At 34.5% G+C, this 24789-nt stretch overlaps 6 protein-coding genes across 6 annotated transcripts in view; 2 read left to right on the top strand and 4 right to left on the bottom strand.

Annotated features, from left to right (window-relative positions):
* HELRODRAFT_192500 (hypothetical protein) overlaps positions 1-1417 on the top strand; it is a 3586-nt gene extending 2169 nt beyond the window's left edge. Inside the window, exons 5-7 of the mRNA XM_009022880.1 lie at positions 193-379; positions 842-999; positions 1060-1417. Of these exons, the coding sequence (XP_009021128.1) occupies positions 193-379; positions 842-987 (333 nt within the window). The 3' untranslated portion in view covers positions 988-999; positions 1060-1417. The remainder of the gene's footprint in view (positions 1-192; positions 380-841; positions 1000-1059) is intronic.
* A 445-nt stretch (positions 1418-1862) lies between these two features.
* Positions 1863-2820, bottom strand: HELRODRAFT_175459 (hypothetical protein; the record flags this gene model as incomplete). The annotated part of the gene is made up of 2 exons (XM_009022879.1): positions 1863-2062; positions 2463-2820. 2 exons carry the CDS (start codon positions 2818-2820, stop codon positions 1863-1865), a joined length of 558 nt encoding a protein of 185 aa, XP_009021127.1.
* Positions 2821-5384: 2564 nt separating this feature from the next.
* Positions 5385-7325, bottom strand: HELRODRAFT_175458 (hypothetical protein; the record flags this gene model as incomplete). The annotated part of the gene is made up of 3 exons (XM_009022878.1): positions 5385-5489; positions 5807-6120; positions 6944-7325. 3 exons carry the CDS (start codon positions 7323-7325, stop codon positions 5385-5387), a joined length of 801 nt encoding a protein of 266 aa, XP_009021126.1.
* A 772-nt stretch (positions 7326-8097) lies between these two features.
* HELRODRAFT_175457 (hypothetical protein) lies at positions 8098-10195 on the bottom strand (the record flags this gene model as incomplete). Its single annotated transcript, XM_009022877.1, has 3 exons — positions 8098-8177; positions 8954-9101; positions 9968-10195. 3 exons carry the CDS (start codon positions 10193-10195, stop codon positions 8098-8100), a joined length of 456 nt encoding a protein of 151 aa, XP_009021125.1.
* Positions 10196-11647: 1452 nt separating this feature from the next.
* On the bottom strand, positions 11648-13893 carry HELRODRAFT_175456 (hypothetical protein; the record flags this gene model as incomplete). The annotated part of the gene is made up of 4 exons (XM_009022876.1): positions 11648-12237; positions 12983-13167; positions 13306-13591; positions 13692-13893. 4 exons carry the CDS (start codon positions 13891-13893, stop codon positions 11648-11650), a joined length of 1263 nt encoding a protein of 420 aa, XP_009021124.1.
* Positions 13894-14614: 721 nt separating this feature from the next.
* HELRODRAFT_192497 (hypothetical protein) lies at positions 14615-24710 on the top strand (the record flags this gene model as incomplete). Its single annotated transcript, XM_009022875.1, is given in 11 exon segments — positions 14615-15200; positions 15468-16148; positions 16371-16500; positions 16557-16612; positions 16699-17198; positions 18757-18844; positions 19119-22403; positions 22710-22870; positions 23879-24062; positions 24153-24654; positions 24674-24710. 10 exon segments carry the CDS (start codon positions 14615-14617, stop codon positions 24620-24622), a joined length of 6141 nt encoding a protein of 2046 aa, XP_009021123.1. The 3' UTR covers positions 24623-24654; positions 24674-24710.
* Positions 24711-24789: the final 79 nt, after the last annotated feature.

Genomic DNA, 24789 nt, shown 5'->3' with positions numbered 1-24789 from the left:
TAGTAGCAGCATTAGTAGTAGTAGTAGTAGCAGCAGCAGCAGTAGTAGTAGTAGCAGTAGTAGTAGCATTAGTAGTAGTAGCAGCATTAGTAGTAGTAGCAGCATTAGTAGTAGTAGCAGCTATAGCAGCAGCGGCAGTAGTATTATTGTCATGAACATCATAGCAGTATATATTTTTTTATGTAATTTCAGATGAAAAGTGAATCATCGTCGTCTTCATCATCGTCGTCTTCATCATCGTCGTCTTCATCATCGTCGTCGTCTTCCTCTTCTTACAAATGTTCCTTAGCCTATGTTAGCTGTCAAAAGATGGAAACCGATTTGATGGACAAGTGCAGAGGGCAGTCTTGCGTTACAATGGCAGTTCGGAATCGGAGAGGTTATGATGATGATATTCCCAGATGATGGTGATGATGATGATGACGATGATGATGACGATGATGATGACGATGATGATGATGTTTCTAAAAAATGTTGTTGACCATTCATTCAATCATTTTTCAATCTTTCTATCTCTCGAAAAGTCATAAATTCTTTTTTCAAAAATTTATCCCAGATGATGACGATGATGACGATGATGACGATGATGATGATGATGTTTCTAAAGAATGTTGTTGCTGATGATGGTGATGATAGTATTTATTGATAATGACGATGACGATGATTGTGACTTCGATAAGAGGATGATAATACTGCAATCATCTTCCAATTGAACTCTGACGAAGAAAGATTACGTCATCGTCATCATCACCGCCATTCCCAGCCTCATCATCATCGTCATCGTCGTCACCATTGTCTTCATCATCATCGTCGTCATCATCATCATCATCATCATCATCAGGGAACTTGGAAGTAAGGAGATCGTGTTCGGACAAGGAGCTTCCATACCATTCCTGCTTCAGCAAGTACAGAGGGGGCCAGCTGCACGAGGTAGAATGTACATGCAGGAATGACGACTATTGTAATAATAAGGTGTTCGATGAATGAATGAATGAATGAGTGAGTGAGTGAATGAATGAATAAATGAATGAGTGAGTGAATGAATGAGTGAATGAATGAATGAGTGAGTGAGTGAGTGAGTGAGTGAGTGAATGAGTGAATGAATGAATAGATAAATGTTTGTCGAAATGCTGATTAGCCTAAAAGAGTGAAGTATTTGATGAATGAATGAGTGGATGAGTGAATGAATGAATGATTGATTGAAAGCCGATTTTAATTTGGAAAAAATTGTATGTACTTGTAATTTTATTTATGCAAAGATGACAATTTCAATGAATGAGTGATTGAGTGATTGAACGACCGAATGGTTGATTGAATGAACGAACAACAAACAAACGAATGGTACTATAATAATTTTATTCTAACTAGAAACTATTCATTAACTTCTCCCGAAAAAATAAAACATTTCATCGCCAAATGAAAGTTCCAATGTCTCAAATTGTTTTAACAAAATAAAATTGGCAAATAGAAGAATCTAACATAATGATCATCATCATCGTCCTCGTCATCATCACCTTTAATAGTAATATTAACAACAACAACAACTTCAACAACATCAACAACTCAGCAGGGGAATTTAAATTTATACTTTTAACTGCGGGAATCAAGCTGAAGATGATGACGATGATGAAGACGATGACAATGATGAAGATGATGATGAAGACGATGAAGATGATGACGATGACGACGATGATGAAGACAAAAATTTTTTTTGATCAAAATTGTTATTAGTCAATCTAATCATAAATATCAAAATCTCCAGACAATTTAACATGCATTTGAAATTGCATGTATGTAAGTTAGTATGCAGGTATGTACCTTTCTCTCTATGTACATTTATATCCATGCCTGATCTCCAATCTCTAACCACTAATGAAAGCAACGACCCCAACAAACCCGGCAAAAAATATGCTAAGAGTGAGAAAGCTTGCGAAATTTTTGGTAGCAAAGTTACAGTAGTTTCGGCTACAGATGCAAATGTTTGTGTATGGCTGGTCGACGAGTTTGCACTGTTCATTCTGCTCTTGAAAGGTGGTACACGTTCGTATGGTCAGATACTTTCCTGTGTGCGTGCGTGCGTGTGTGTGTGTATGTGTGTGTGCTAAGGTATTTTTGTATGTGTGTGTATGTGCGTACGTGTGTGTGTGAGTGTGTGTGCGTGTGTGTGTGCTAAGATATTTTTGTACGTGTGTGTATGTGCGTACGTGTGTGTGTGTGCGTGTGTGTGTGCTAAGATATTTTTGTATGTGTGTGTATGTGCGTACGTGTGTGTGTGTGTGTGTGTGTGTGTGTGTGTGTGTGTGTTTTAATCATCATTCTCATTACTTCGTCACAATTTCTTCATCGTGTTCATCGTCTTTTCACCACAATTTCTCCACCATCATCTCCACCATCATCTCCACCATCATCTTCACCATCATCATCTCCACCATTATCTTCACCATCATTATCATCATTCTCACCATCTTCGAGGACTTTCTTCTTGTAGCAGACATCCCCTTCGCAGGTTGGCACATCAGCGTCGTACCGAGTGAACTTATCCTGGCAGAAGAGTTGGGTCTTGTTACACTCGTAACAAGTGACGGCTTCAGAAAGTGGCGACTGCATGGTGATCATGGTGACGAAGACGATGATGGTGAAGAGGATGGAGGTGTTGTAGCTGTTGCAGCTGCTGCAACAGCTGCTGGTGGTGTGAAGTTTTGGGATGTTGGCGTTTCTGTTGTTGTGGTTGGTGGGGGTGTTGGAAAATCCTGGTGAATTTGTTCCCTTCGATTCGGAGATAGATTCATTTTCGATGTTGTTAACTCTCTGAAGCTCCATTATTGCTCGTAAAAGTTAATAATAATTTTATTATCTCTCTTATTATTGTTTTAATAATTATTAATATAACTATAATTATTATTATTTATGGTAGAACAATGAAACAAAGTGACAAATTTACCGTCAACGGTGCTTAAACGCAGAAATTGAAACTAATTTAAAACGTCAAATAATAATAATTATTATTATTAATAATTATTTTTATAAAATTATTTGTGAAATATAAATAGTTAATACCGGTTTTAGGATGGCATAAAGTACTTTTAACCGAAAAAATAATTAATAAAATTACGTATATATATATTTATACAAGCACACACACACACGCACGCTCACACACGCACGCTCACACATGTATATAAATATAATATATGTATATATATATAATAACTATAATAATAATAATTATAATTATAAGCGTAATTATATTGACGGGAGGTCGCATATTTTAATGAGAGAAACCAGTTGGACGTTGAAAATGTCAGTAGAGAATTATTATTGTTGTTGTTGTAATAATTATTATTATTATTAATTATTATTATTTAGTATTATCATTATTATTGTCATATACGCTCGAGAATTAATATTATTATTAATAATAATACGAATGACATTTTAATTGTTGAACATTCTGAACTGCAACAGGCGTGTGAGCTTGAGTAATTACAGTTGCTGTTATTCTTCTTCTTATAATTATTATTATTATTACTATTATTATTATTATTATTATTATTATTATTATTAATATTATTATTATTATTATTGTCATTATCATTAACTTATTTATATATATATATATTTATCATTGTTTGTTTTTTTATGGTGAAAAATAAAAGATGTTCCCATTATTATTATTATCATTATTATTCCTTTAAAAATATCTTATCATTGCAGAAACTTCGGCCGACACATTCGCACTGAACATTGTAATCCCAGCCAGCATTACGTTCCACGCAGATATCTACCAAGGCAGGCTCGTTGGAACAATACCTCGTTGTTATGAATTCACCTGGTTGGTTGGTTGGTTGATTGGTTGGTTGAATGGTTGGTTGATTGGTTGGTTGATTGGTTGGTTGGTTGATTGGTTGGTTGATTGGTTGGTTGATTGGTTGGTTGATTGATTGGTTGGTTGATTGGTTGGTTGATTGGTTGGATGGTTGATTGGTTGGTTAATTGATAGTCAATCATAACAATTCATTATTATTTTAATTCTTTCTAAATTAAAAAATTGATAAACTAACGAATGTTTGAAGTTTGAATAGATGAATGAACGAACAAACGAAAGAACGAATGAAATAATGAAGGAATGAATTCATAATTATTCATAATTGATTCATAATTAGATATAATTCACTCGCCATCTTCACGAACGACCGTTCTAGACCGGCAGCTAACACCAACGCATCTGGAGAGGTAGAATTTGTCTTGCAGCCTGCTACATTCAACATTGTGGGGACAGGTTACGTAGTTGTAACCTACATGAATGAATGAATGAATGAGTGAGTGGATGAATGAATGAATGAAAGAACGAATGAATGGATGGATGAATGAATGAATGAATGAACGAACCTAATTTCTCGCACCAATCAGGATCTTTAACAACGGAACATTTATAACACAGAATCGTTTGAGGAAAGGCGACGATGATGTTGATGATGAAGACGATGATGACGGCGATTATGATGATAGTTGCTGTCGTTTTTCATGATTGATGGAATGAGTGGATGACTAAACGAACGAATGAATGAGTGAGTGAATGATTGAAAAAATTGAAGTGTTGATTGAAGAATCTAAATGGCCGCCGTGTTTTCAATTATTGATTGATCACTAAATGAACGAACAAACAAAAAAATGAATGAATGAATTAATAAATAAATGAGTTAATGAACAAATGGATGAATTAAATAAACTAACACGTACCTTTGACAAACGATAACATATTAAATTTATTTTTATTCATCTGAAGATATCTCAGAGCATAAATTTGTTTAGTAAAACGCGAAGAAATTTTTGGTTACAAAGTTTCATTTTAATCTGCAGACTGTTACGATGATGTTAATTTTTCGTTCATTCATTCATTTGTTTTTCAATCCATCCATCAATTCGTTCGTTTTTTATTCATCCATTTATCCGTCCATTCATCCATTTATTCGATCGTTCGTTTATTTATTTGGTTCTTAAATTACACATTCATTCATTGATTCATTCGTTTATCTTTCATCAATTAAATCCTTAGTTCAACCATTCATTCATTCATTCAACCATTTATTCTTTCATTCTTCAATCTTTCTATTTCTCGAAAAATTAAAAATTCTTTTTTCCAAAATTTATTCGGCGCCTAATATTTATTTTTTTATATTTACACGTTTGCTCCTATACTTTAGGGTCGTCATCAGTTTTTCTGTTTATCGTCCTCCTCCTCCTCCTCCTCCTCATCATCATCATCATCATCATCAACAACAGCACCATCATCATCATCAACAACAGCACCATCATCATCATCAACAACAGCACCATCATCATCATCAACAACAGCACCATCATCATCATCCTTGTCACCATCGTCACTTCACGTTCACTTCATATGAATATTCATTCTTTTCATCAATGAATCCAGTTAAGCCGGCAACAGACCAGGCTCTTCCTGATATCAAACTGGTGATGACGACCTACAAACATTATTATTAATATTATTGTTATTATTATTTAACATATAATTAATAATTTTTGATAGATTCCATTTGGATTTTGTTTTTTTTTCGGTAAAGAAAAGAAAAGAATGTTCCCATTATTGTTATTGTTATTATTATTATTATTATTATTTTAACCTCGGATGGTTGCCAAGGACCGTATTTACGATCACTGTCATCAATCTCCAATCTTATAATAATTATGATTGCCATAATTAGTATAATTATTATTAAAATAATTATTGTCACCATCATCACCACTACCACCCTCATCATCACCATCATCATCATCTTACCAACCTAACGTACGTAACGGTGAATTCGTCGGCCAGTCCTAATCGTCCGGCTATAGCTAGGAACGTATCCGTATCAGACTTTTCGAAAATATTCAGTGACGATGGAGCATCTAAAGGGAACACTTCTTCATACTTAATCGTCCTCTTATTATTATTATTATTGTCGTTGTTGTTGTTGTCGTTGTTGTTGTTATTTGTAGAGATGGGCTGAGAGTATTCGTATTTCTCGATACCGAGAGTTACGGTTACAGCTGAGTCGGTTCCGGCACCCATTCTGCTACCGGTTATTATGGTGATGTTGAAGAGATGGTTGTCTGTGTGTGTGTGTGCGCGTGTGTATTTAGTTATATATAAATAATTATTATTCCAATAACTGTGATTCAGATGTATGTAAGTTAATTCATGAATGAATGAATGGATGGATGAATGGATGAATGGATGAATGAATGAATGAATGAATGAATGAATGAATGAATGAATGAACAAATAAATAAATGAAGCTTGCCTCTTAACGTCGCCAGTTCTTTCATATTAAGGTCCTTGGGATTGAAATATACAAGTGCATACACTTAAGTGCAATCATCGTCATCATCATCATTATCATCATCTTCTTCATCATCCTTTTCATCTTCATCATTATCTTCCTCATCATCATCATCATCATATTCATCATCATCGTCGTCGTCGTCATCTCTATCATTATCGCCAAAAAATGAAGTTTAGAAATTTTTTTACAAACTTGATAAGTGATGTAGCCGCCACTACTGCTACTACCGCTACTGCTACTACTACTGCCACTACCGCTGATGGCAGAAACGTCATCTTCATCATCATAATCTAATTTTATAGTTTCAGAAACACTCTGACGTCCTATGTGTGCCAATGCTAATCCTTTAGAGTATGACGACGACGATGATGACGATGATGATGTCGACGATGATGATAATGATGATAGTTTGAATAATGGTGAAGTCTGCAACAAATGCAACTCTGGTTCAGTTCGGGGTTTGACCAAATTAACGATAAACCTGCAGTTGTTACTGCTACTACTACTGCTACTACTACTGCTACTACTACTGCTACTACTACTGCTACTACTACCGCTACTACTACTGCTACTACTACTGCTAATCCCACCATGATTATCATTACTATTTTTATAATTCTTAGTAATGTCGTCAATAATTTTATCTTGGCTGGTCTTGTAATCGAACCCGGCGCATACTGATCCGCTGGCCGTTTTTTTGCTACACATTTTAGCGCACTCTAAGCGAGAGATAGCCGCTATCCAGGTTTCGTTAACTGAGCTAAACTTTTTATTAGCTAGGAGATAGCTTTTGAGCTGTTTGCTGTTCTTAGTGGCTAGGATGGTTTTCAGGTCGGCTGCTGTGGCTGTTTCATGTTTGGGCGGTCTGTGGGATGAGTACGTTCTTATCCGTACTGATGGTGACGACGACGATGATGATGACGATGATATAACGAGCATTAACGTTAAATATGTTAAATTTTGAGGATGCATCTCGTCCCGTTGTTCTATTTTTCAAATTAATCCTTCATTAGAAACTTTTTTCAGAATGTTTTTTTGACACACAAATATATACAAACACACAAGCCTACATACAAACATGCAGACGTTCATACAAACATAGATACATATATATAACCATATATATGTATATATATATACATATATAACCATATATATGTATACACATGTACACATATAACCATATATATCTATTCAATGTAAGATTCATTTTATAGATTTTAGTATATATTCCAGCGTTTTTAAGGAGAAGGTGACGATGACGACGACGATGATGACTATAATTATAATTATATTTATGATAATTATAATTAGTATAATTATGGTGGCGGTGGTGATAATGATGGTGACCCTGTGTTGAATTGTGGAGCTAGAGCAACGAACGAACGAACAATTGATCGACTGAACAAACAGAAAATGAAAGAAAGAAAGAGAGACAGAAAAAAAGAGAGTAATGAATGAATGAATGAATGAATGAATGAATGAATGAATGAATGAATGAACGAATGAACGAACAAAAGAACAAACAAAAAAAATTAAAGACGTGAATTAGTAAGATTTGTTTAGGATGGGAATGAATGCAAACAAAGAAATGATTGCTCGCTCTCAAAAATTTAGTTTAATTTCATGTTATACAAACAGTGTCATCGTGAATGAATGAATGGATGATGAATGATTCATTCATTTATTCATACATTCATTCATTCATTTATTCATACATTCATTCATTTATTCATTCATTCATTCACGGGGTGGAAAATGATATGGTCAAATTCGTCTTTTCGACCACGGACAATTCTTTTCTCCACGGATCATTATGTCCACCTTGCAAAAAGTTATTATTATTATTGTTTATTATTTCTATTATTATAATTATAATCATAATTATTATTATTGTTTATTATTTTTATTATTGTTTATTATTGTTTATTATTATTATTATAATTTTCATTCCTACTACCGTATATTATATCGTTACACAAGTTTCTGTCCGAACAAGTGCACTCTACCTTTGTAAAGTCCTTTGTTGGATAGATGAATGGATAGATAAATGGATGAACGAATGAATGAATGAATAAATGAATGAACGAACAAACGAACGAATGAATTAACAAACGAATGAATGAATGAACGAACGAACGAACGAATCAATGAATGAATGAATAAATAAGACGCAAATGAGTAAACGAATGAACTAATGAATAAACAAAGGAATTCAAATCCATAATGACGCACTCCATATTCATATCTCCTGCAATCGTCTGCGAGCGTGTCGTCCTTGCTACATCGCCTCTTCGCCATCGGCTTGCCTGGTTAGCAAAAATACCACCACCACCACAGCTACTACAACTTTTACTATCATTTCAAGTATTTTACTGCTTAAAATGCTTCAATGCTTACCTTGATTAACTCTAAGGCTTCAGATTATATTATTAGTTTTACCGCTACTGCTGCTGCTACAACAACAACAACAACTACTACTACTACTACTACTACTACTACTACTACTACTACTACTACTACTACTACTACTACTACTATTATTATTATTTTTATCGTTACAAGTATAACCAACAAGAATGATAACAATAATAACTCACTGTTATAAAAGGCAGAAACGCTATAGAGGCATTTGGTTCCATTGCAGAAGTGTCGGTAATAGGCTGGGCTTAACTCGTTGCAGTCAAAATAATTATCAATATTGGCACACCTGTAACACGTTAGTACGGCTGCTTCTGCTTCTGGAAGCTGTAGTAGAAGTAATTGAAGTAGTAGTAGTAGCAGCAGTATCGGTTGGGATGGCTGTCGTATTTGAAATAACATGGTGGGAGTTTCGTATTGTAGAAATAGTTGTCGTAGTAGCTCTAGTAGTTTAAGTAGTAGTTGTAGTAGCAGTAAGTAGTAGTAGTAGTAGTAGTAGTAGTAGTAGTAGTAGTAGTAGTAGTAGTAGCAGTAGTGGTGGTATTTGTCGTAGTTGTTGTTGTTGTGTTATAACGAAAGCAAAGGTAACTAAAACGTTTAAGCTTGCTATTAGGTAGTTTGGACTTAAAAATCTTAAATTTTAAATTAAATACTACTACTATTACTGCTGCTACTACTACTACTACTACTTCTTCTACTACTACTAATAATAATACCATTACTACTTATTTAAGAGCACTTATCGTCATGTTCAACTTTTGTTTATTTATTTGTCAAAGGTTTATGTTAATTGAGTAGGTGGATAATTTATCTTCTCCGAACGTGAACACTCCTCCGTTATTTTAATTTTAATCACTTCAGTAATTTTTTTGAAGCGTATGTTCGACACGCGCACATGAACTCAAAAATAAAAATCCACTCAAACTACGATTCAAACAATTGTTTTTCAATTTCGCGAATTCAAAATTTAAAATATTAAAAAAATCTTTAATTAATTTTTAAATTGTTTATAAAAAATATTAACGGGATAACAAATAAATAATGTCATCATCGCCATCATCGTCGTCGTCGTCATCTTAATCTTCATCATCATAAAGGGGCAGTTTCACTAAAAACTCCAATTAATTCACTACCGCAGCTGGCCCTGGTGGTCCTGGTGGTCCTGGCGGGCCTTGCAAACCACGTGCACCAACCCTTCCACGAGGGCCAACCTCACCTTTTATTCCGGATTGACCTTTAGGCCCAGGAAATCCGGGCATTCCATCTACTCCCGGTGCTCCTGGGCGTCCTGGCATTCCGGGTGGTCCGGCTGGGCAGGGGATACTTGGGGGGCCCACGGCAGGCCCGTCTGCCAGTACACTCATGTTGAAGGTGAGAGAGATGGCGATGAATAAGAGGAAGATGAAATTAGGCGAAAACATCTTTGCTTTGCGGTCTCTACGAATGAGAAATCATAAATTGATTTTGAATTATTTAAATGTTAAATTGATAACAATTAATGGTTTATTTATAGTATAATTAGGTATTATTTTTTAATGATATGATATTTAATTCAATAAAATAAATTTATTTATTTTTTTATTTCAAAATAAAAACTACCCTACCTGAAGAAGAATGTAAATTTAAATTTTTTTTAAGTACGTAGAATGAGTGTGTACTTATATAGATTTCCTATGAATTATTATTGTTTATATTATGATAATAATTTATCATCATTGTTATTATTATTTTTCTTCTTCTTATCATTATTATTATTATTGCTATTTCGATTGATTGTTAGTGGTTTAAATTAAACAAATAAATTAGATAAGAGATTTTTGCGAAAATTCGAACACCTAATTATTATTATTACTATTATTATTATTATTATTATTATTATTATTATTATTTATTTAACCCAAAAACAGAATTGAATTTCTTCGCTTATCAAGAAATTTCCATGTTCAGGGCGGATCTGCTTATTTTATGATAACGGTGCGACTATTAGTAGTAGTAGTAGTAGTAGTAGTAGTAGTAGTAGTAGTAGTAGTAGTAGTAGTAGTAGTAGTAGTAGTAGTAGTAGTAGTAGTAGTAGTTGTAGTAGTAGTAGTAGCAGCAGCAACTAGCAGCAGCAGTAATAGTAGTGGCAGCAGCTGCAGTTGTGGCATCAGCAGAAGTAGTAGAAGAAGAAAATAAGATTAAGAGATGCAAGTGTTTTTGTATGATAATTTTATGAAATGAGAAATATACTAAATGGACAACAAACGTCAAAAACATGTCTTGTATGTTGCCGAACTGATATACAAATGCGACATGATGCAAATTGATGCAAGGTATGATACAACATGAACGAAAAATACACATTATGATATAAAGAATGATACAAAATAAACAAGAAATACATAGAATGATATAAAGAATGATACAAAACTATAACAAACTAGCGAAGGAATGGCAACAATGAATCAACAAGCAAATATGTAACTCGACATCTAACAAATTATGATACTAAATTATTAGCAGTAGTAGCAGCAGTAGTAGCAGTAGTAGCAGTAGTAGTGGTAGCAGTAGTAGTAGTAGCAGCAGTAGTAGTAGTAGATACAGTAGTAGTAGTAGTAGTAGTAGTAGTAGTAGTAGTAGTAGTAGTAGTAGTAGTAGTAATAATTGTGCACGTGTAAAGGCTATCATGGTTGATAACTATGAAAATAAAGTCAAATTCTATGGCAGCGCTATCGTAAACCAAACATTTTTAACAAGTTAACCGTTAATAAATTTCATCAACAACATGTATTTTTTGTAAATAAAAAGTAGTAGTAGCAGTAGCAGTAGTAGCAGCAGCAGTAGTAGTAGTTGTTGTTGAAGTAGCAGTAGTGGTAGTAATAATGAAAGTATTCTCATTGATCATTTTCATAGTTGAGATAATGATTTTCAAAATGCATTCCTGGCAAAAGCAAATTGTTATAATAATCTTTCGTTTTAGGTTTTGTAGTAGTAGTAGTAGTAGTAGTAGAAGAAACAGCAGCAGCAGCAGCAGTAGTAATAGTATTACTAGTAGCAGCAGCAGTAGAAGTTTTAGCCCTAATGCACTTCAGCAATCTATTATTAATGATCTCAAATTTTTTATTCAAATACTGGCACCGTCTGAAATCCCTCATAGTCTTTGTAGCGTCATTCAGGTGCTGTTCATGCTGGCGTCTCCTCTCGCCTTCCAGTTTAGCAAGTTTCATTTTGTAGATAAACAGCTGGGTCATGGCGTAGTCTAATTTTCTTTCAAGCACATCCCTGTCTATAGCATTGTTTAAATTTTTCTTAGGTACATCCCTATTTAGCAAAGGCATATCTCCTTTCAGCGTCAAGTTGACCTTTTTTTCCTCAGCTGATTTTAGTGATTCTTTTCCAGGTTTAGAGGTTTTTTCCAGATTTCCAAGTCGTTGACTCTCATTCTCTAGAAGCGTTTGGTCCATTTTCAGGATCAGGCATTCACCTAAGGGGTCATAATTTCTAAATTATGAATGTAATTATAATTATAATTATTATAATGGCTTTATAATACTAATGATACAGATACTACTGCTATTCATAATAATAATAATAATAATAATAATAATAATAATAATAATAATTATTATTATTATTATTATTATTATGTACGCATTCTTCTTTAGGATGTCGAGCTTCGTAGAATATTTTAATCTTTAATTTTTAAAACAGTTTTACTTTTATTAAATTTTAATTCATTAACAACTCTTTTTAACGTGTGATTTATGATGAAAATAAAATGACGTTCCCATTATGATAAATATTATTATTATTATATTATTATTATTATTATATTATTATTAAGAACCTTTCATATTGTTGTAGAGTTGTTTGTAATTAGTACCAATTTGTCCCATTTGTACAATCCCTGAAAGAATGATAATGATAATAACAACACACACACATACACACACACACATACATACATACACACACATACATACATACATACACATACATACACATACATACACATACATGCACATACATACACATACATACACACATACATACATACATACATACATACATACATACACACATACATACATACACACACACATACATACATACACATACATACATACATACATACATACATACATACATACATACATACATACATACATACATACATACATACATACATACATACATACATACATACATACATACATACATACACTTACCAACTTTACCCTCGTTGGCCTCTTTGTTCTCAGGCGCATTGTCGGAACGTAAAATGAACTTCTTCACACTCTGCCATCTCTCCAGATCGGGTTCGATAAATATTTTATCTTCCGTGGATACAATTAGGTTGCAGTGTATTTCCTCTCCATCCTCTTCACTATCGTTATTATTATTATTATTATAACTATATGTATTATTATAATTATTATTATTAAAATTATTATTATTATCATTTGTATCGGTATAGTTTTTGACGTTGTTCTTTACAGTGCAGTTGATGTTGTTGCTGCTACTTCTCCAATGTCGCCACTGCAAAACTAACAACTGGTCATCAACAGATAGTGCTAATTCATTGCAGGCGGATTTAAACTCACCCACGATGCCCCGGAAGTCCTGGCCGGCCATCATTTCCATCATCTCACTTCCGGCGTCACAAAAATCGCCGCTAGAGCAGCGACACGTCAGCAGGCCGGTCACGTTACGTGTGACGTCAGTCTCGTTGGGACGTAGTCGGTTGGAGCAGGTGCGGATTATTTTTTTGTTGATGTTAATGGTGGCGGCCGTGATGGTGGTGGTGATGATGGTGGGGGAAGTAGCCGGTCGCTCGTCTGATTGGGCGGGAAAGGTGATGGTGACGATGAAGATGATGACGACAACAATAATCATATTAATATTATTTGAATTAATTAAATAATAATAATTTCTAACCCAGATAAGTTTTATAAACACACGAGCCGCCATCAACATCCACCCGACACACCTCATCACTGCTGGAGTTCGCAACTATTTTCGCATCTCTGCAGAGGATGTCGTCATCGCTGTTACATTTCTGGCACAACAATGACGTCATTGGGGCTATTTTTAGCGCCAAAAGTATCGAGAAAGCTATCATTGATGTCGTTTGTCGCATTTTGAGATCGGAGTTATTGCTATTTTTATTATTCTCAATGCTGATATTGTTATTATTTTTATTATTATTATTATAATAACTTTTATTATTAATTAAAAATGATAATTTGATGTTATCCCGCAAGAAGAAATGTATTTATTTGTAACATTTTTTCGTTGAAAAAGTTTTGCCCAGCGTTTTGCTATGTATGTTTTCATTGAATTTAACTTTTCTTTTCATGTGCGTGTGTGCCTTTTTTTTATGTGACAATCCTGTTATAAAATACCGAAATACACACATGTGAATGACGTAATAATAATAATAATAATATAATAATAATTATAATAATAATTTTAATTATACTATTATTAATATTATTGCGCATGCAAGTTTCTACCCCATACAATTGTTGTGGTATTCCTGTCTGGCATGAAACTTGTATAATAACATTAATGTCGTTTCGTTGTTATTTTGGTTTAAAAATTGATTATTATTAATAATAATAATAATAAAAAGAAAAATAATAAATACAATTAATAATAATGATGCCTAATGTGACGTTAATGAGAAGTTAAGGCCTGCCTGTTTCGTAAATGTTAATTTAAGTATCGTTATTATCGAAACGATATGACCGAATTCATGCTTAAACATTTGTAAAGTCATAAAAAATATACTTCTAATAACACTAATAACAATACTGTTATTGTTACTACTGCTGCTATTTGTAATAATAATAACGGCAATGACAATAATGTTTAAGAATAGTAATAATTTGTTCCTCGTCTCCCTTGTCACCATGTCCCTCTTCAACTCGTTCTCTCACTCAGGGTTGCCCCTAAACGAAACGAGATTCTCCAGCCCCAACGGCACGTACCCCTCCGTGGCAGTCCCTGAAAACATCACCCTCTTCCTCAACTCACAAAATTTGACCAAGCAACAAATAGAAAGAGAAGAAAACAACAGAACCTACCACCTGAAACTGCAAAACTTTTTCAAATTGAACCGAGAATTGAACCAACGTGAGTGGGAGCAGGATTTAAAGGAGCTCGAACATATGAGCGTAGAAGATATTCGCGATAGGGAGAGGATCCGGGTTCAACTGCAAAAGTGGTTTCAACACGACGAACAGATAGAACAACGAAAAAAGCAGATACAACTGCAGAAGGAATATCTGAAGAAATTGAAAGAGGAAAGTTCTAGAACCTTAAGGTGCCCCATCTGTGATTCGCTGGTAGACGATGGTTGCACTTACAAACCCGAGGACTATATAAACTTCTGCCCCAACGACACCAACTCGACAAGCTGCCTCATGAAACTCTATGTCGACGGTTATTAGTAATTTGTTTCTGCTTGATTGTCTGACGGATGGATGGATAAATTGATAAGTGAATAAATGAATAAATGAATTAATGAATGAACAGATGAGTAAGTGAAGGAATGAACGAGTAAACGAATGAATGACTGAATTAATGAATGCATGCTTGAATAAATAAATAAATCAAACAGTACACACTGACATCATTGAAAATAACATTTCTCTTAAACTTTGGGATGACATCTCCCATCCGACCCTCCTTTCAATCGCCCATTTGCAGACAGATACGTTTCTAGACTGGTGAGGTCCTGCAACTATAACAACAACATCATCAGCAACAACAACCTTAACCTCAACAACAACACTAACAACAACGTCACTAACAACAACATCACTGACATCAACAGTTTTAATAACGACAACAACAGTAATAATAACACCAATATCACCGCTTTTTATAACAACAACGACACTAATAGTAGTAACAACAACAACAACAGCAACAACAACAGCAGCAACAACAGCAACAATAATAATAATATTAATAATGAACACAACAACAACAACAACAACAACAACAACAACAACAACAACAACAACAACAACAATAATAATAACACAGATATAACAATCGTTGAAGCAAATATCACCAATCATTTCAACAGCAGCAGCAGCAACCGAAGTAGCGATACCAACCTCACCACCAACATTAACAACAACAACACTAGCAACATCAACAACACCACTAACTTGAGCAACAACAACATTACAAACATCAACAACAACAGCAATAGTGATAATGTTACCTACGACAAACCGCAGCTGTACAAATCAATTTTAGTTTGTCAATGCATCCCGGCAAAAGAGTCTAACAGCAAGGTTAAAATTGACATCAACGACTTCAACAATGACATCATCATCACTGACGACAACAACAACAACAACACTAATGGTACCGAAAGTAAAAGCACAACATCAACAACAACATCAACAACAACAACGACGGCAACAACAACGACAACAACATCAACACTGTCACTACTACTACTAACAACAACAACAATATTCCAATCAAATTCAACTTTATTTCATTCAAATTTCACATCAAACCAAACCAACGATACATCAACAACATCATCAGCAACAACACCAACAACAACAACAGCAACAAACACAACAACAGGACCAACTACAACAATTACGACAACGAAACGTCGCAAAAAGCAAACGCCCCCGCCAATCAAATCGGGGAAGAATTTCTGCGACCCTCAACACAACATCGAAAACATCAGAAATCCGGAACCGATAAAAAAGTTAATCCGGAAGTTCAAACGGAAGTGTAGAAACGCCGACGACTTCACGTCCACAGAATCCCTCTCCATCTACATCCACTTTGCAAAATCCAACGTCTTCTGCCATCTTACGGTGTCCCCAACTACGGGACTTGACAACGGCCGAAGCAGACATGAACGATTTCGTGGCCAAACGAACCTTCAAATACGACCTTGAAGGTGAAAAAATTCGAAGGTCGAAGGTCATGTGGGGCATACCCGTTGTCAACCACGAAGATGTTAAAATCGAGGAAGGCGACTATGATGATAATGATGATGAGGAGGAAGAGGACGACGACGATGAGAACGATGGTGGTGGCGACAAGGAGGGCAGCAAAAAGTGCAACGGCGACCGTTGCAAAGTTGCGCGACAACTGTCTCCGCAACCTCAAGTACACATCAAGAATGACATCAACGACAACACCACTTTTAATGGCAACACGACCAGCAGCAACAGCAACAACAGCACCGTCAACAACATCGCAAACAACGATGGTAGCAGCAACAACAATTTTACAGTGGCCGATTTGAAACCGGTCAAAAACATGATCGGCAAATGTTTAGTCTCGAGGGACTTAATCCCAACACCAAGACCGCCATTTTTTCTACCTTTAAACATAACTAACCCTACCCCCAGCACTACCCTTGTTATCACTACTGCCAACTTCACTAACGTAACTGTGAGTGATGCAACTCTTGGCCGAGGATTTAATGTTTATTTGTGTCTTTTATCGTTTGGATGTTTATTCGTTTCTAATTTGTTCAATTATTGAGTTATAATAAGTCCTCATCTGTTTGTAAGGTGTTGAATTACTTATAGATAATTTTCATATATTTATCTCATGTTATGTTGATCTGACTCTGGAGAAAAATTTGTCAATTTTTGATTGTTTAAATGGATGCAAATGGTTAAAAAAATAACACATAAATACACGCACATACATACATCCATACGAACACACAGACAAACAGATACACAAACGCATACACGCACTAATATAACTCATGTTAAATGTGACAATGTTCTATTCTCAATAAAATATATTGTTATATTTTTTGATAAATTTGTTTAAATAGACACCATTAGGCAAAAAATGACACACACGCGCACACACGCACGCACACACTTACTCATATACTGTAAACATTTTGTTGTCTGTTTATCACTGTAAACTCAATGATAAAATCAAATCACTTTCTTGATATCATTAGCTCGGTTTCGACAAGAGCCTGCCTCATTTATAGAATATAAAACCAGATTTTGTTGGTGAACTGACCAAACCATATGATGGTGCTGAACGAACTAAACTATCGCCTCTATAAGTATATACAAAAATAAATACAGGGACACATATATTCATTTGTTCTTCCATTTGTCAACAGCCTTCTCTCTGGAACTCTCTACCTCCTTCTCTGACTTCTTCTCCATCACTTACGAAGTTCAGAGCGGATCTCAAGACCCATCTGTTTGCAAAATTCATTGAGGAGCGCTGTTGAACATCGCGGGAATGGCTCTTTATAAACTAAATGATTGATTGAGAAATAGCCAATTTTAAAATAAATAAAATTACAATGGCTTTCCATAACAGTTATTGTTATCGGAGTGAACTTTTAAAATAAATAAAGCAAAATAGTTAAAAAAATGGTGTCTTCCAGTGTTCAAAAGAGTTTAATTTCTTTCATTAATTTATAATTATTTTTATATTTTTATTATTACTGAATTTTCCAATTTGCAATAATTTTGCAATAAATTCATTTAATTTCAGACTTATCGCTAATGGTTTGACACGTGTTGGCCGTTGCCGTCGTTGTGTGCTGGTCATTTGGTCGTTTGGCCGTTTGGCGTGTATTTCAAAAATTATTAAAAGTTCGGTCACTCAATCATTCATCTCTCTAACTTGAGTAATAAATGATATGAATAATAGTTGATTACTAACTTAAGAAGCATTCAGTGCTTTGCCCTCCATGTTATTGTTAGTAGTGAACAATTTCGTTTGTGTAGTCAAGTGAACCTAATTTTAAATTATCATAATTTATGTATGTATGTATGAATGAATGAATGATTTAAATGAATAAATTAAATTAATTATTAAACATAAAAGATATGCTTAATTGCTTAGTCCTTTAAGTTTTAAGAGTGTTAGACATTTGATTTCTATTCATTTGATTATTGGTCTTGTATTTAATAAGAGTTAATTAATTGATTAATTTAATAATTAATTAAATTTTAATTGAAAGTTGGACTCAACTTCAAAGTTTCTTTTTTACATGGATGGTTGGTCTCATGTTTATTTCAATGATTGGTTTTTAAGACTTTCTGAAGACAGTTGGTTCTCAATTTATATTTTAATCAGAAGATTGGCCACACTGAACTCAAAACAATCATCCTTGTTATATTATAAAATTTTTAAACCATTCTTCTCTTGAGTTCATCGTGAAATATATTCGTTATTGAGCACCGACCATTTTTAAGGGGCAATCCTCTGACTAATTATCTATTTCATCAATTTTTTTTATTAGAAAAATTTAACAATTGTTTAAAAATAACTTGATAAATAAATCATTCATTTTATTTATTAGTGTTTTTTTTATAAAAACAGAATTACACCTCAAAAATAAAAAGACAAAAAGATTAAATTCCAAAAATAAGAAGAAGAAAAAAAGAATAAACGCGGGAAAGTCTCAGGGATATATTAACTCAAAAGGGTTGACCAGGAAGCAGAAGAAATTATTAGTTAGACAGTTGCTTCCTACTCCTATCAGGGAAAAGAATATTTCAAAGCAATTTTCTCAGCCAGGCGATTCTACAAATTTGTTTATAAAACCTCCAGAAAATTTTAATTTGCAAGAAAATATGCATCGTCCGTTTTACTCAAATAATAACAACCAACAAAAATATTTTACAAATTCTAATTTTCCCAGAAGATTTAACTATCAAAGACCCTTTGTAGCAAATCCAAACAGCCACAGTGGTGATAATTTTTTAGGGGAATCTGGATTCAGGGGTCCGATGAGCTTCAACCTATGCATGCCACCACCCCTGCCAGATTCATTTTTTGATTCAAAGTTTGAGAATTCGAAATTCGATGACAATAGCAGTGGAAGCAGTAGTCGAAGTAACAGCTGTAAAAGGTCCAAAAAACCAAAGAGTTCTTGCACTTCTAAGGACAAAGATAAAACAGCAAAACCGTCGACCAGTGAACCGTCGACATCTACCTCCACCTCTGTCGATCTCCCAGAAAAAGTTTCCAAGAAAACTTGTGAAATATTTAATGACATCTTAGGTGAAAATAACTCACAAAATGATCAACTGAGTTCACTTTCGTCGAGCAAAGATGACAAACTGCCTGGAAAGAAAACCTTGCTACCATCCGCAACATTGTTTGAAACATCCACAATGCATTATAGTTTTTCTAATTATAGAAATTCTGGAATTTCCAAACATGATAAGTACAACTACCGGCAAAGACAGTTTAACTACAATAAATACAACAATGATGACACCGGCATAGATAATACAGTTCGGAAACGCTATGGTGATAATAGGGGTTATCCATTGTCACCACCTTCGTCATCGTCGCACTATACCCCTTACTACCAAAGACATCGACAACAACAACAGCAGCATCAATTTGATCACTATCATCATCAGCAACAGCAGTACAGATCCAATCAACAAAATTATCGTAATTATAACAATAATTATGATAAAAATTATGACAAGAATCGTCATCAGGATAGAGACCGATCTCAGAGGTATGATAAAAGTGATGTTAACATGGCTAAAAACAACAGTGGCAGCATCGTTGAAAAAAATCTTCCCAACAGTGAAACTGTTCTGAATTTGTCAAGATCTGTTTCACCAAAGATACCAAATAATATTAATATTAATAAGCTTGGTGATAAACCTAATGTGCATATCAAATTTTCTGACTCAGCTGGTAGTAAAAGTCAGCCAGAAAAGGACAACAATGCAACAATGGACACCAAAAATTCAAATGATGATAGTGCTAGCAATGAAACAAAGACATCCCTGCTCATTAAAAGTGAAATCATGAATGATTCGGGAAATTGTAAAAGCAAAAACGCTACTACGGCTACTACTATCACTACAACCACAGTTACCACTACTACTTCTACAATTACTACTGCTGCTATGGCTACTTCAGCTGCTACTATTAGTGCTACTGCTTCAAAGATCTTCTCTAATTACACAAACATTGCAAGCTATAACAACAACAATAATAGCAGTAGTAATAAAGATGACAGTATTAAATGCAATAATAAGAGTAGCAGTAGTAGTAGTAAAAATACTATGCATGTTGTTAACAGTAAACCCCAAACAGACTTTAAAGTGATGAAAAGTTCAAAAGTTAAAGAGAAACAAATGAAGAAAGATGAAGTTGAAAGCTCCAAAAAATCCAAAACTGCAAGTGATTCATCAAAGAAGGATCAAAATACTGGGAAAACTAGTCAAACACCTAGTAAAATTTTTACTCAGAAAGGTAGTTATGCTACTGTTACCACTACTACTGCTACTGCAGCTACTAAAGCTGCTGCTACTGTTGCTTCTGCTAATAGTTTCAATGCAAGTTCAACGAATGTATCATCATCACTGAATAAACCTCAGTCTGTTCAGAGAAAATTAACTGATAAGAAAAATGGGAAACTTGCTGCTGCTGCCGATGATGATGGTAATGATTCTGATTCGTCTTCATCGTCGTCGTCATCATCATCGTCGTCGTCGTCATCACCTGATTCGGAAAATGGTAAAAAACCATCAGATTTAAAAATAGCTCAGGCTCCAGTTAATAAAGAAACTGTTGCTAGCAAAGAAAGTGCAGTGGCTGAAAATAGCGCAGATGCAAAAACGAAAACAATCAAAAGAAAACTTAACACTGATCCTAAAGGGGTTAAAGGTGAGAAAAAGGTTTTTAAAAGTTCTACAAATGGCTCCACAACAGCATCAACAACAGCAACAGCACAAACAACAAGTGAAAATAAAGAACAACTAACTAAAAAGATGAAAAATACGCCGTCAAAAACGGCAAGCACCAGCCAGAATACATCAACAGCCAACAGCTCTAAAGACAATAAAAATGATGCAACCAACAAATCAGTTACTACAGCGGCCGCAGCTGACAAGTTGCCAAAAAAATCCCTAACCAAATCAGAACTCCTAAAACTGATATCCTTCCCAAGATCACGAAAAGATCAGATACAGATTGAGAGATTAAGGAAAGAGTATAACTCTAAAATTAAATCAATAGAATTTGGCCTTGAAGTACCTTTCTCACTTGAACATTTAGATCTGGCTAACATCGATTTAACGGCAGTGAAAACTGATATACCGGATGAAGTTAGTGCTGTCATCAATGATGTTCTAGATTTTTCTTCAACTGTGTTAGACCCAATCGTCTTGAGTGATGGTGAGAATTCAAAATCATCTAAGAAGAGGATTAGGAAAGCTAAAGATACCGCCATGTCGACTGTTGCTGGGGACTCTAGTAATCCAGCCTCCAAATCTCCTAAAACTAGAAAGAGAAAAGTTTCTTCAAACGCAGATGCCAAAGTTGACGACGGTACAGCTAGTCAGGCTAAGAAAAAAAGAGCCAAAAAAACTTCAACCAATGATGTAACTAATTCGCCATCCAGCGAGAATATTATCGACAGGCTGAATAGCTTGTCTAATGATTTGTCACCCGATGATTCTACTGCAAAGAAAAAGACGCGACGAAAATCAGGTAATTCGGTGGCTACTACTAGCGCCACTACTACTGTCGCTACTACCAGCGCCACCACTACTGCTAATTGTGGTAGTGGTAACAATACTGAAGATAGTAATCTCAATAAAAGTAATAGTGCTAATAGCGCTAGCAATCAAAGTAAATTTTTCTTGTTTGTTTCAGCGTTTTTGTTTATTGTTTCCTGATGTCGGGTTGCCAATTTATAACTGGATTCGTCGTCATAAACTTTCGCCATCATCGTTTATCATTTTATTATATTATCATTTTCATGAAAGCTTATCATTGTATTGCTATGAAATGTACTCATTCGTCACTATTCATCATTTAATTATCACTTATTTATAACCATTAAACTTTTATTTATCACTATTTATCAGTTAATTATCACTTAAAGACCTTTCTTCGTCGGTTTTGATCTTTCGTTCATCATTTCTTTCCCAATAGACTCATCAGAGAATGTGCTGGAGACAATTTTACAGCTGTCCTTAAGAGAAGACGAGCTGCATAGTTACATTGCACAGGCAGACTGCGAGATGCAGTACCTACAATCTTGCCTAGCTGACCTAACCCAACGACTGAACACCAAACGACAATACAAAGATAGCGTCAGTGAAGATGGCGATGCTGATGATTGTGATGATGATGATGATGATGATGATGATGATTGTGTTTCTGTTGTTGTTGTTGTTGATAGTGATGATGATGCTGCTGCTGATAATGATGACGTTGGTGAGGGTTATGATGCTGAAGTGGAGTGTGACTGTGATGGTGATAATGATGTGATTTTATGTGCGGTTGTTGAATGTTGATAATAATGTTGAAAAACGGTCCATTTATTCATTCACTCATTGATTGATTGATTGATTGATTCACTCAGTTCATTCACTCATTGATTGATTGATTGATTCACTCAATTCATTCACTCATTGATTGATTGATTAATTCAATTCATTCACTCTTTCAACTCAATTCTTTTAAAGTTACTCGAAGAAGAGAAAAGAATAAAATCTATGAGAATGCAAGTCTTGAAAGGTTAGAGGGATAAATATAAATCTCACAATGAAATTATTATATGAATGTTATTAGTAAACTAAATGGTTTTCTTATTGATGATACCCGTCATACTAGGAAGCAAACATTGTGGAAACGTATTTATGATACTTTGTGTGTATGTGTGTGTTTGTGCGTGCGTGCGTGTGTGATAAAAACCTTTGATATATTATAATCAGGGTTTTATGTTTGAGTTGATGGTGTGTCATGAGTTGAAATATAGATCAAGTTGACAAGCAATCGTCGCAATTTTGCCATGACTTTTGTCAATCAGCCAACCAACCAACTAATCAACCAACCAGTCTGATTATTATTGTTATGTTAATTATTATTTATCATTCCTAGATTCTGTAGTCACCAACAACAATTGCAATTTGGCATCACCCACCCTACAACAACAACAACTACAGCAACTAATACAACATCAACAACAACATAGTGAGCCACAGCAGCAACAACATCAGCAACAAATGCTTCAGCAACTTCACCACCAAGAACAACACTCGTTATATCAACAGCAACCACAACAACAGCATCAACAATTTCATCATCATCAACACCAGCAACAACAACATCAACAAACATCGTCGTCGTCATCTAACTTGATGTTAAGCTTATCAAACTCAGCTATTGACAACAGTTGCAGTTATAATCCTGGCTTCATCAACATAGAGCCAACTAACAATAATGACGATGATGCCGAAAGCTATGTTGATGTTGACGATGATGGTGGGGACGACGATCAGAGTTAGTTCGTCTATCACATTCATTTTTATTTCAAATTTCTTGCTACTCCAAAATTGAATTACTAAAATAAACAAAAATTTCTGATTTCAGATGTTGGCATGACGCAGCATCAACAACATCAATATCATCAACAACAACAACAATATTATCCGAACGACAACGGCAACAACAACAACAATATGACGTCATCCTACTTGTCCCCACCGCCTAATTCAGGCTTGCAAGTTAGGTACCTAGGAACTCTTTGTGATGTTTCCCTGTTGAAGAGGATAAATCACCAGGATGGTGGCGCTAGTTTCAATAACAACAACAAAAACATTAACAGTAACATAAATAGTAGTAATATTAACAATAATAGTAATGACAACAACAACATCAATCTAGTTCCAACTGCATCAGACGCTAACCCAGCTAAAAATAGCCAGAAAGAGAAATCTGCTTCTAAAAATAAAAAATCTATAAATAAACTCCCGTCATCGTCGTCATCTTCTTCATCAAGTGATAGTGATGATAAAGATGTTATTGTAAATAAATCTAATGATTATGGGAAAAATGTCTAATGAGGATATGTGGTGTACATGTATTTATATATGTAAGTTATATATATATATATACATGTATTAGATTTGTTTATATTTACATATATATATATATTATATATATATATATATATAGTGTGACATAATCTGATGAGTTTATTATTTATATAAATAGCTCATCGTTAACA

This window comes from Helobdella robusta, assembly GCF_000326865.2.
Source record: "Helobdella robusta unplaced genomic scaffold HELROscaffold_33, whole genome shotgun sequence".
Taxonomy (NCBI): Eukaryota; Metazoa; Annelida; class Clitellata; order Rhynchobdellida; family Glossiphoniidae; genus Helobdella; species Helobdella robusta.
This window is presented reverse-complemented; position numbering and strand designations above follow the sequence as displayed.